The 13,381-nt window shown below is 33.2% G+C and overlaps 2 protein-coding genes and 1 non-coding gene across 3 annotated transcripts; 1 reads left to right on the top strand and 2 right to left on the bottom strand.

Annotated features, from left to right (window-relative positions):
- Positions 1-1,613: 1,613 nt before the first annotated feature.
- Positions 1,614-3,689, top strand: LOC120261864 (chromatin accessibility complex protein 1-like). The gene is made up of 2 exons (XM_039269871.1): positions 1,614-2,096; positions 3,508-3,689. Exons 1-2 carry the CDS (start codon positions 1,658-1,660, stop codon positions 3,549-3,551), a joined length of 483 nt encoding a protein of 160 aa, XP_039125805.1. The 5' UTR covers positions 1,614-1,657; the 3' UTR covers positions 3,552-3,689.
- Positions 3,690-3,769: 80 nt separating this feature from the next.
- Positions 3,770-3,840, bottom strand: TRNAG-GCC. The gene has a single exon. It is a non-coding gene; the product is annotated as a tRNA-Gly (tRNA).
- Positions 3,841-4,052: 212 nt separating this feature from the next.
- On the bottom strand, positions 4,053-4,988 carry LOC120261862 (syntaxin-124-like). The gene is given in 3 exon segments (XM_039269870.1): positions 4,053-4,832; positions 4,834-4,874; positions 4,877-4,988. Coding segments are annotated over 3 exon segments (933 nt in total).
- Positions 4,989-13,381: the final 8,393 nt, after the last annotated feature.

Genomic DNA, 13,381 nt, shown 5'->3' with positions numbered 1-13,381 from the left:
AGCTATGTTATTAAAAAGAAAAATGATTGAAAGTAAATTAAAAAAATTAAATATAAATATGAAAAATGATGTCTTATATTCTAATTGCTGGCTATGTTTTGAAGAAAATTGTATTTAATTTAGTATACTAATGGAAGGTGTTATGCTTGGATTCTTTTGAATTGGTACATAAAATTGAAAAAAATAATAACTGAATTTAAAATCTAACTCAATAAAAAAAATGCATTATAATATAATGTATGAGAGTGAGAGAAAGTTGTAGGTTTTAAGCATTGTTATCAGAATTGGGCTAGACCGCAGGTTAGACCCGTTGAACAGGTAAACCGGTCCGATTTTGTAATTAACCTATAATTGCAATTGGCCAAGGATGAACCGTATTGAACTGCGGGTTTAATTAATAACCCATTAAGCTGGCAGTTTTTTAATGAATTGGACCTATTTTGGAAACCCTTGAAATGAAATTATTTCCCTTAATATATTTTTTGTATATGAAAAAATACCAAGGTCTTTTATATCATTTTAAACTAAAAATCTATTATCATTGCTCATAAGGTTGTGTATTGAATGGATCATGGATGTTGATATTAATTACATAGACTTATAATCAATTTTAGTTTTTGTATGTTAAAACTTCAAATTTGTTGGTTGTATCATGTTTAAATTTGTTTGTAAATTAATAATTATTTATTCTTTTTTATTTTTTCAAACATTATTTAACATAATATTTTTATTTTTTTATCACATAATATTATAATTTATTATTAATATTTATATTGATTCGACATTGACCAAATTGACCCAGCTATGTTGAACTCAGTGAACTGAGTGACTTGGAACCTTGAACGGTTTAATGTCTAGTACGGTTCGGATAACATTGATTTTAAGGATGAATCACACCATTTTAAAGATTCAAAATCAAAATAAGAAAATATAATATAACTTTATTATAATAAATTATAATTTTTTTAACCTATTCATTAAAATAAACTTAAAAATAACAGTTTTCTATTATTTATTGACGAAAGTATTTGGTACTCTCTCCAATTCCTCCAATTTTTTTTTGTCTCCCTCAAATTTTTTATATTTTTAAAGAATTTTTTACTTTTAAATCAAAATTCATTTAAATTTACTAATATACCTATAACTTTACTCATTGCCATTGCCACCGAAGTTAAGGGTGGGCCAATGGTAGTTGCCCGTAACGCTACACCAAGGCGCAAGTGCTCAGAAATAAGTGCCTTGGTGATTGGTCACAAGTGCACCCATTGACACTGCTCCAATACCAATAGTTTCACCATCTTATTCTTCGCCGGTAACAGGGGTAGTTTTTGGTATTCTAATATTATATTTTATGAACATAGATAAAAAAAAAAAATCAAAAATAAAGGGCTGAGAAATAGGAAAATGTCAAACTGTCAAAGGAACTGATCGCAAGCATAGTAAAATCACAGGGACTTCACAAGTAAGTCTCTCCCTTTTTGTTTTTTCAAGAATAAAAATGTTTTGGACCACAATTGGGCTTGGCCCAAAAAAAAAATTACATACTCCGGCCCATATCAACTGTTGTTCTTGGCGGGACTCTATATACTTCACCCGCCAAATTCTCACCCAAATTGAACCCAAACCCTAAATTCCCCAATTCTCAAGAACACCTCCAATGGCTGCAATTGAAGAACGAGCAGAGATCGAAGAAGAAGAAGAAGAAGATCGAGAGATTCTTAATCCATTGTTGCCGATTGGAAGAGTGAAGAAGATCGTGAAGATGGATAGGGACATCAAGAAGGTGAACTCTGAAGCTCTTCATCTCATCACCCTCTCCACCCAGCTCTTCATCGAGTTTCTAGCTGAGCGTTCCCGCACCGCCGCCGTCGAGAAGAAGCGCAAGGTGATCAAGGTCGAGCACTTGCGGTCTGCGGCGCGGAACCACCCGCCCACCTCCGATTTCCTCCTTGATTGCCTCCCAAAGCCGGCTCAGGCCAAGCCCTCAGCGTCCGCTAGTTCGCGGCCTTTGCCGGATGACGCCCCGCCGCCGCCGCAGCCGCTCCCCCCTGGTGCTCGTCGGATTGATGATTTCTTCAGCAAGCCCTCCTCTGCAGGTTACTATCGATCCTCTTCTTCATGTTTTTGGATTCAATTGCTATGATTTTTAGGCTTCATCATATCAATTTATATATATAACTAAAATTTTGATGTTTAGAATGAAAATGTAGTGAAGTAAACAATAATCATGCACTAAATGAGTGAAAAAAAAAATGTAAGAATGGCTTTTGAAATGCCCTAAATTCCGTTTCTAAATAAAAAGCCAAAATTCAAATGTTTGTGGCGGTGCTTTCGTAGTGGAGCTCTCTGCTGAATCGCTGGTTGATTGTTTGTCTTGATAAACTAGTTTTGAAGTATTTGTATAGAATTACTTAAATTTGAAGTTGAGCTGTTGGCACAATGACATTTTTAGCAATTTTTGGTTTCTTTCCCTTAACCTATTTGATGAGATTTAGATGCAAAAAAAGGTCTTTTGTATAGATATCAAGTTTGAAGGTTTTTAAGAAATATAAATGTAATCACATTGTTTATAAGAGAAATGTGTTCAGTGTGTGTGCTGCAAGGGTATTTGAATAGTTTAGTTTGGTTGTTCATGTAAATTTCAAAAAATTACATATGGTAACTAATTGGGTAAACTTCCATGTTCATTGGCAATCACATTGTTTATAAGAGAAATGTGTTCAGTGTGTAGCGCTGCAAGGGTATTTGAATAGTTTAGTTTGGTTGTTCATTTAAATTTCAGAAAAATTACATATGGTAACTAATTGGGTAAACTTCCATGTTCATTGGTGCATGCCTCTTTGTAGAGGTGTCAATATTCATATTTGAACTGTATCAGAAATATATTGCGTGTTGAAGTTTTTAGTGTTTCTTGAGAAATTACTTAAGGAGATGTAGTTGGAGCATTTAGAAGCAGATATGTGCTTTGTAGAGGTATCCATTTACTATGATTTCATTTCATGAAAGCTTCATGCATGAGTAGACTGTGGAGAAGGGCAAATGCGTTAGAATTCCGTAAATTCTGGATCAATGAACATGGTCAGTTGTTCTTTTGAGCTATTATCTATCCTTTATTACTATAAACTTTAGAAATGCATTTTTGTTGACCTGTAGATTTTAAAGTGAGCTTCAAGGGCAAGTTGCAATTAGATTTAGGGGAAGGCAGAGTGAAAGCAGAGGTCATGAAGAAGAATTGTTTCCTTGTGTAGATTAGGTTAAATGCAAGAAAATTTTTTGATGATGAACTTTCATCTCCTATAAAATACAAAGAAAGTAAAACCATGAGTAAGCTTCTGATGTAATTAATGTTATGGGTAGTTAGCTGTTTAAGCAAATGACAATTATTCTATTAAATCAGTGGATAAAACATTTGTACTTTCAGAGGACTCAATGTTAGTTATTCTGCAATCTGGAATTCATTGTTTGGCAACACTGACATTTATATTTCTTACCATTTTTTGGGATCAGGGAAGCAAGGAACAAGTGAAGATGGTGCAGCTACTGCTTGTTAATCATTGTAACTTCCTCTCTTCCTCCTCTGCTTTGAAAGCATTACATGTATGAGAGAATCTGCAACCATTTCTTGTCAAGCACTTATTTTTTGTATGCTTCACTGTTTTATTTATCATACACCAACCAGTTGCACTCCAGGTCACTGTTTTCTGTTGATATTAAAGATGTTTTACACCAAAACAAAATAAAATGTATTAAAAAAAAAAACATAAGCAAATGCACCAGCCGGGAATCGAACCCGGGTCTGTACCGTGGCAGGGTACTATTCTACCACTAGACCACTGGTGCTTTGTGGTGGTGGTTTACAAAATTCTTGTTTTCACATGTTTTCATTCAAAGGAACTTTTGCATTAATGACAAATCCCCACACCAAAATAAAAGTTTTATATAAAAAAAAATTATCGGGTGTATGCATCACCCAAAAAATGTAAAGATGTAGATGTAAAAATGGAAAAATAAAAAATAAAAAAAAGATACGTATGTATGTATGTATGTATAGTTTACATGAGATTCATGATATTAACTATAACGGGAAAGAGCATGATAGCAACAACCACAGTCCCAAGCAGCACAGCAATGCACATCCACTTCCTAGAACTCTTCTGATACTCCCTCGCCGTCTCCAGCTCCACAGTCCCTCTCCTCACAAACGAGCTGGCATGCATAACATGACTCTCAATATCATTCAACTGCTGACCTTGCGCCTCTACCAACGCGGCCATATCCAAGAACACCTGGTGCAAATCCAACAAACTCTTCTCTATCTCCTTCACCGCGTCATGCCTTTCTTGTATCTCCGATATGGTGTCCATCACCTGTCCTCTCCCTTGCTCCTGTATTGCCCTTTGCATGAAACTCTCACTTTCTCCACTTGATATCAAATTCTCTATTGTCCCTTCATCCGCTTGTTGTCCTGTCACAGTGAAATACCTTCTCCCAACTGTCTCTTTATACTCTGCTGTTATCCTTGCTCTTAATCCTTGGAACTCATCCATCAAGTCTTTCAGCTTCTTCCCAAGCCCTCCCACAACGGAAGTTCTTGTTCTGTCCGCCGATGAGCCTGGTCCACAACCGGGGACTTTCCGGTTTGCCGCATTCGACCTATCTAGTGCTTCAAGCTTGCCTTTAACTGCCTTGGCCTTGCGCAACACTTGCTCGATGTCGGCGTCCATGCGAGCACGTAGTTCCTTCATTGTTTTAGCATTATGGACGGTTTTGCTCTCTTCATTGGATTCTTGGAGCCGGCGGTAGAGGTTCTCTAGGCCACGGATGTCGTCTTTTAATGTTCTCCACGTCTTCGAAGAACTTGTCGAGGTTGACGCCTCTTTGCCGGCTTCTGTTCCGGATGATATTCCGGCTTCCATGTCGTCCATTTCAGCCTGGCGTTTCAGGTCTGTGTATTTCTTGAATGACGTTGTTGAGAAGAGGTCGTTCATCTTGAGAGTATTGCTTTTTGAAAGGTAATTATGGGGATTTTTGTTTTGGTTTTGGTATTTTTAGTGGAGCTAGTGTGGAGAAATGGGCATAATCTCTCATGGAGCAGAAGGAGAAGAAGGAGAAGAACGGAAAGAGAGAACGAGAGAGAGAGAGAGAGAGAGAGAGAGAGAGAGAGAGGAAGGGGGGCAAAAGATGGAGAGAAGGAGTTGGAACCATGAGGGTATTTTGGTTTCCTGAAAGTGCTGTTGTCCAATGGAATACATTGACCAAGTCAACTGAGGATTAAGAAAGGAAAAACATTTGGAGCAGGTTTGATCGGTTTGTTTTCTTTGGTTGGGTTAAAAGGTTAGTTCACTTTACATGTACTTAGTGTGTGTTTATTAGGGGTGGCAAAAATCCAAAAATAGGATTCGAATAACTATTAATATAAATAGAAAAACTTGTGTCTGGACTGACCCGATTTTAAATCTAGACAAACTTAATATATCCAAACTCAGTTTATTTTAAAATCGGATTGTCTGGATATCTAAATTTTTCCGAATTTTATAACTTACATTTAAGTTCACTTAAATATTAAATTATACAAAAATAATTTAATTCACATTAAATGCAGAAAAACAACGTCAACAATCCAAAGTTCAACGCATGCCATACAAAAATCTAAATTTTAATAGAAAAAATAATATATGTTTGAAGTTTTTAAAAAATTGTGCTTAAAATAAATGGGCCTAAGATTGTGGTCTTTTAAAATTTTAGAAGGTAAAAGGGTCTGGTTGTCCGAATTTTCATGCCTGAACCTGACCCGAATTTAAATCCGGACAACCAAGCCATGTCCATGTCTGAACGCATTTGTAAAATTTATGTCCAAACTCTTTTATTTTGGGTCGGACAAAATGGCGGGTCTAGATAGATTATTGCCATCCGTAATGTTTATTTATATATTTATAAAAACTTACATTTTTTTTATGAATATTGACAAATGACCAACTTTCAATCAACCCGCCACTTGGAATTATTTTGTTTTATTTATTTTTTAATGGAAAATTTTGAATTTGTGGTTGTAACAAAAATTTGATATTTATTTTAGTTTTTTTAGCCTAAAAATATTAGTGAGGAACACACCAGAGTAAAAACGATATTGAAATTCTACTATCTATTTAGTTATTGGTTTTTGACAGGGGTAGAGTTAGAAATTACAGGGAAAAGGGGCAAACTACAAACTAAAAAAAAAATTCAATTAATGAATTTTTATTAATTAATAATTTAAAGTAAATATAGTAAGCACAATATTTTAAAATACGAAAAAAAGGTACCACTAACTGTTATGAGAATGGAATTGAATCCTCCAATTTTCCATGTTTTAGAAACATTGTAAAATTATTTTTTTATTAATTTTAGCAAATATTTCTCGCTCAATATAGCATACTATTGTGATTACATTTTATGTTTTTTAAATAATTTTAAAAAGTCTAGAGGTTACCAACACGATTTCAACTTTATAAGGTGGTCCTCTTGGATATATGTGATAAAAATAAAAATTTACAAGAGCGAATAAGAAAAATAACCTCACAATAGACCGGGAGAGAAGCTTTAAGAAGCAAAGGGATAATGATGCCTATGGTGGTCTTCTTTTCCACTCTAGCCATCCCCTCCCTCTCCTTCCTCTGCTTCTCCTTTCCCAAACATCACCACACAGCTTATTTAAAATCATTTAATCATCCATCACTGAAACATAATTCTTTGAGTTTGATATCTTGGATGAATGGCAAGGGGTGGAAGATTTGAGAGACTACCGACAGAAGAGGGTCCATTGACTTTCCCTCTGTCCATGACTACATGGAATATATATATTTGATTTGAGTGCAATAAAAGATGTTTTTAATAATAAACATTGTATTTATGATAAATTGATCTTTGACATTCACCTTTTAATTTCTTTTATGGTAATGTAACTCATATGTCATCATTCCTATATGAATGCTAACCTAAAAATAAAAATAAAAATAATAATTTCTTTGTAAAAGCGTGATTAAACTTATCTCCCCCATTGAATTTAATTGTTGAATGCTAATTTGATAGCGATCTATATGACAATTGCCTTGAGTGGAGGAAGAAGCAAAAAGTTCCTAAAGTAATTGTTTTAAAAGCTGAACATTGAAATAGGTCATGTTTTATATAATCAATGCTAGGAGATAAAATTTTGGAAAGCCATTTCATATTCAAACCGAAATCCAATAAAGGTGCAATCAATTACATGATCTAATTACATTAGAGATGATATGAGACCAATTCAAGATTTCATCTCTCAAGAGAAATAATTGAAAAGAAGTAAAAGATTTGGATTCTAAAGTCACCCTCTTGCTTTTTCTCAAACCCATGCAAACTATGAGACTTAAATTCTTCTTCAAAGAGAGAGCCTTGTTCCTCTCCTCAGTTGCTGCAGCTTTGATGGTGTGGTGTTCTCAACTCCGAGAGTATTCGAAGCTTTGGATCGGCTCTAGAGACTCTTATAGTTCCCTTTCTATTTCTCCAAGCTTCTCATCATGCTTGTATATTTTTACCCTTGATTGTTGTTTAACATTGCCATCTATGTACCTTTAGACCATGGTTTTCTCTCTAGATATCCTAGTGAAAGCTAATGAAGAAATGTGAGTGATGTGGAGTAGTGACTCAACAAGTTGTGGCCTCAATTGCAATTAGTGTTAATATCTTCAGTGGTAGTTTATGCATGTAATTAGTGTCAAGAATGGGTAGTTATTTTCTCCCGAACATGGGTGTAGTGAGTGAGTTATTGGTCATGTATGCAACTATGTCGTTATTGGTATAATTGTAGTTCACTGAGTTGAATGAGATGAATTCTATGAGTGTTTTTCCATTTATCAAGCATACACTCTTTGTGTTTTGTCTCACAATTGGTACCAGAGCTGTATCATTGATCTTTGAAGGCTATGGAGATGGGAGATACTTCAAGTTTTATCTCAAAAGCACATCTATTTAATGGACAAAACTATGCAGCATGGAAGGTAAAGATGAAGGCTTATCTCCAGGCTTATGATCTATGGGATGCATTGGAGAAGGGAGATGAGATCGATCCATTACCAGAGCATCCCATAGCAACACAAAAGAAGAATCATGCTGAAGCAATGACCCAAAAATACAAGGCACTTACAGTAGACCTGTCCATGGACCAGGCTCGAGCCGGTCAGATATGTAGATAATAAAATTTAAGCTTGTCCAAGCTTGGCCTGGCCTGGTAATATGGGCTTTAAATTTTGCCAAAACCTGCCTGTATTTTATGACCTTAAACCAAGGCCCACCCAAGCCCGCCCAAAATAAATTAAATTTTTATCAAACAATAAATCAATTATGAAAAAATTCACAATAATATTAATCTAGGAGTACTAATTGACATTAGTCTACAAAACTAACCTTAAACACGCATATATACACACGGTAGAATATCAGTTTGAATGAAACTAATAGAGAATAACAACAGAGAATTTATGTATATAAAGACAAACTATTATCATATATATATATATATATATATATATATATAAGGACATTACATATGAAAAACATCATCGAACTTAAATTAAACACCATTAACATATGAAAACACACCATCCAATTCAAAGAGAAAACATATTAAGTCTAACCATCGTTATATAAACAACTTCATCCAAGTTAAATAGCACACCCACTTAAAGAGCAAATACTTCTGGGTATCATACAACCAAACATAACGAAGACATCAGCATGTTGGCATCTTATATAATCAAATGTTGATATTTATTTCTTCCCAAAATATGATGTTGAGAAGCATAACCTGCAAGACCAAAAATAACAAACATGAGATTAATCAAGAAAAGAGTTAAGCGAAATGGTAGGGTTAAGCTCATTAACTCAAGAACTACCTTGAAAATCAAATTGATATGTTGCTAACAAGTTGATCACATATAAGGAAAGTGGAAATTGTAACATTGTAAACATTTTCCCTATACTCATGTTCTTCAAAATTAAATAAATAAAACTAAAATTTATATAAATCACAAAACTATTTTTACCTATGAAGTCATTCCAATAGCTTCATTTTCTTCATCGTCTTCATCATCACTAGAAACTGATGCTTTATCTTCCAATCCTAATGTTGTTGCAAAATAACAAACCAATGAATCATAAAATAAAAATATCATAAAAATACATAGAAAATAACAAAAAAAAAAATCACAAGCTCAAAATCCTCTAGATTGCATCCAATTATTGAAACAAACAATAGCTTGAATTGTTTTCGGTAGTGAACTCCTCATATAATTGATGACTTTTTTCCATCATCGAAAAAGCCGACTAAGCCACGATGAGATATGGGAATTGCCAAAAAGATCACGAGCCAATAGTGAAAGTTCTGAATATCTTATAAAGCTTTTACTCCAATAGTTCAAAATATCAATATTTGAGTTCAACTCATGTGCTTTTCCTCCAAGTAAAGTTCCAATTGTGATTTTCACCTTCAACTTTAGATTGATTTAGATAGTACTTGTAATATTTAGTCTCATCATGGCTATCAAGTTCACTTCTAATAACATTAGAATCTTCAAAGCTGAATTCAACAAAATTGGTCCTCGTAACATTTGAACTTCCAATTAAAGATGAAGAATTGGATTTGAAGTTCTTCAAATACTCATAAAATAATATTTTAAGAGTATTAAGAACAGTTTGGACAAACTCCGATGCATGACTATCATAGTATTTAGTATAACAATACTCCACATAGTTCAATTTGTAGCGAGGATCTAAAATAGCCGCACAAGATAATATCAAACTGTATTCTACCCAATATTTATTGAATTTTCCTTGCACTTCCTTAACCATAGTACTCAAGAATGATTGTGGGCCTTTAATAGTTCTATTAAGACATTGTGGATTTTCAAAACCCCTCTAAAGTAAAATTTTGAAGATGGACATTTGGAACCGGAGAACATAGGAGTAACATCATAAAAAACTTTCAAAAAATTGCAAAAGATTTGAACATTTCTCCATTCTTCAACAGAAAGTGCAAAACAATGAAAGTCTTTATCATGTTGCCCCCAATAATCTAACACATCTATGTAATAAAGAACATATTCAAGCACTAAATATGTGGACTTCCACCTGACACGCACATCTTGATGCATTTTCTTTGTTCCATTCAAGTGAAAATTTTTTTTTATCCATTTCATAAAACCTTTTTCTTCCAAAGACCTGATTTTTTTTTTTAATGTGCTTTATCCCATTTCGAACTTTATTAACAACATCATCAATAAGTCTCAAACCGGCTTGAACAATGAGATTGACAATATGTCCACAACATCTAATTTTTTAAAAAAAATGCACCATCACATAAAAGAGTTATGCTCACAAAAACGACTTGTAAGAGAGGAAACCATGATATCATTATATGAAGCATTGTCCAATGTGATGCTGAAAATTTTATTGTCTATTTGCCATTGAGTCAAACTCATAATAAGCTCATTTGCTATGTTTAAACCATCATAAGGAGGAATCAAAGAAAACCTAAGGAGAAGTCATAAAGAGGATGTTTATATAAATTATTGAAGGGTAGTAAAAGAAGAGAAAAAAGGTTTGCGTATGTGAAATTAACACCAAGCACTAGGGGTGAGCAAAACCGGGTACCCGACCCGGTTTTTAAAACCGGATCGGGTACCCGGTTTTTCGGATCAGCAAAAGCTTGACCCGTATCCGACCTGGTTTAAACTGGATCGGATATCGGATATCCGGATCCAAATTTAAGTTTCATCTCCTCCATGGATTTTTTTTATATAACAACATCAACATTTATAAAAAAAAAAAAACAAATATGAGAAACTTATAAATTATAAAGAGGATTAAAACCTTACATTATTCTCCCCACAAAAAGTCAAAAAAACATAATAAAGAGTTTCACCAATCTTAGACATAAAGATTTGGAATCCTTTTACTTTTTAATCCTAGAAGAGTTTAAATTTATTAATATGTATATATATAATATAACTATATATAAGTAACTCTTTAAGTATTTAAACGAGGGATTTTTATTTTTTTCTACTTACATCCTCGTAAAATTTTAAATTTATTAATATATATAATAAATTTAAATTTTATATGGTCTAAAAAGTAAAAAAGAAAAAAATTTATCTTCAAGGGTTTAAATGAGGGATTTGGATTTTTTTTTCTTTTTTGCTTTTTAAACCATATAAAATTTAAATTTATTATATATTTAATTATCTGTCTATATATAATTATATATATTAATGAATATATTAAAAACCGGATCAGATTCGGATACCCGGTTTTTAATTTCTCCCGACCCGTATCCGATCCGGTTTTCAACTTAAAAATTCAGACCGGGTACCCGACCCTCTTTTTCGGATCGGGTACCCAAAAAATTTGGGTAAAAAAACCGGATATCGGATCGGATCATCAGATCCGGATTTTTTTGCTCACCCCTACCAAGAACCAAGGAAACCTAATATGGCAAACATTACCTCTTTTCAATCATTTCGAGTGAGAAAGGCATACAAATTTAATTCACTATAAATGGGTTCCATAAAGGTTAACATATTTTTCAGAGATGCACCATACCGCAACAATATCAAATTGAAGGGGCATACTGAATAAGATGAATATTCCAAATTAAAAAAATAAAACCTAGACAAATATTCGAGGTCATCGAATTGATTGTTTAAAAGAATAAAACCATCATGTCAATGAAACTTCTACCTACTAAATTGATTTTTGTTTGGCTAGACCAGACCTTGAAATGAATCAGAGTCAGCCAACACAGAAATTGATTAGACTTGAACATCTATTCAAAAAATAAAAATAAAATTATTGTGACTAGAAAAATAAAAGAAAATGATTCAATAGTAAAATCATTTCTTTAGAATTTATCATGCATTATTCACCCTACAAATAAGACATATTGGAAACCACCCTGGATTGATGGTTATCATGCCAATAACAACAAGATCAAAAGACTCAAGAAAGAAAGAAAAAGCATATCTCATGCCTAGGAAAGTATCACTCAATAAATATCTCCTGAACAAACACACACATGAATATCTCAAATCGCAAACTTATCAGAAAAAACATATAACAAAAAAAAGCAAACAACAGCAAAGATCCAATGGCAACCAACTTCCATAAACCAAAAAACAAATGTCCTTGCTCCTTATGTCTATGTTCTACAAAAATTTAAAACATAATCAAGATTCAAGAGTTGATAAAGTGATTTTTAAATAAAAAGGAACAAAAGATAGAAAAAATTTACAATGTGCAAAATATTTACCATTAATCACTAAATTAATATGCAAAATTTTGAGAAAAATTAAAGGTTTGATTTGGTACTTGACTCTTTGAATATCTCTTCAAACAAGGAGAAGAGTAATGACAAACTCAGTCTTCACTCACTACAATAAATTTGATGATTAGTGACGATTTTCTATATGACGTATTTTTCATATGTCACTAAAAGAGCTTATAATGTGACAAAAATCAAATATCTTCACTCAATTCTACAAACTGAATATGTACATGACAATGCTTGATAATGTCACATAGAAGCGTCACACAATGTGTGGCGCCAAATTTTCCCTTCAACTGGAGATGGAGGGAAATATTTTTAGTGACACTAATAATATTTGGTAACGCTCTTATTTTGTCATCAATGTTTTGCATTTTTTGTGACAATTATATAACGTAATTTTTTTAAAAACAATTTTTGACATTATGTCACTAATACCATTGTACATTATTTGTGACCATTTGGTTTTGTCATGTATGTTTTAATTATTTCGTGACATGTATGTATGTCACCAAAATATAAGTATTTGTGATAGTCTCATTGTGTCACCTATATATATATCGCATTAGTGGAAGGAATTACAAAATGTCACATTTGTTTAATTTGTGCATGACATAAAGTTTTCCTCACAAATGAGATATCATTTTTATTCTAATGTGAGCATTTATTGTTGAGATACCTTGAATTATTTCTTCGTACTTTGCTTTGAATTATGACCTAAATCAAAATTTTAGGAGAACAATGAAGAAAAAAAATTAAAGGGTGGGTACAAATTAACCCTTTTTTTATTTATTATTTAAAGCAATCCAAACCAAATTTCTTGGGGGTTGTATTATTTATTTTGGCTTTAAGGGCTCTTGTACTTGTTGCATCAATTTTTCTCAAGAAAGAATAAGGTAAATTTGTCTCTCTACATGTGGATGCAGGTCACATTGACCGGAGCACGTGAATTTTTGTATGGTTTTGGCAAAGGTGGAAAGAGAGGGTCAAGAGTATGTTCGAGCATCCCATTATCTCACATGGTGGGCGTTCCACTTTCCCCATCCCCTT

The sequence above is a fragment of the Dioscorea cayenensis genome, chromosome 5, assembly GCF_009730915.1.
Source record: "Dioscorea cayenensis subsp. rotundata cultivar TDr96_F1 chromosome 5, TDr96_F1_v2_PseudoChromosome.rev07_lg8_w22 25.fasta, whole genome shotgun sequence".
Classification (NCBI taxonomy): Eukaryota; Viridiplantae; Streptophyta; class Magnoliopsida; order Dioscoreales; family Dioscoreaceae; genus Dioscorea; species Dioscorea cayenensis.
Note: the sequence above shows the minus strand (reverse complement) of the source record. Positions and strands in the feature narration are given on the sequence as shown.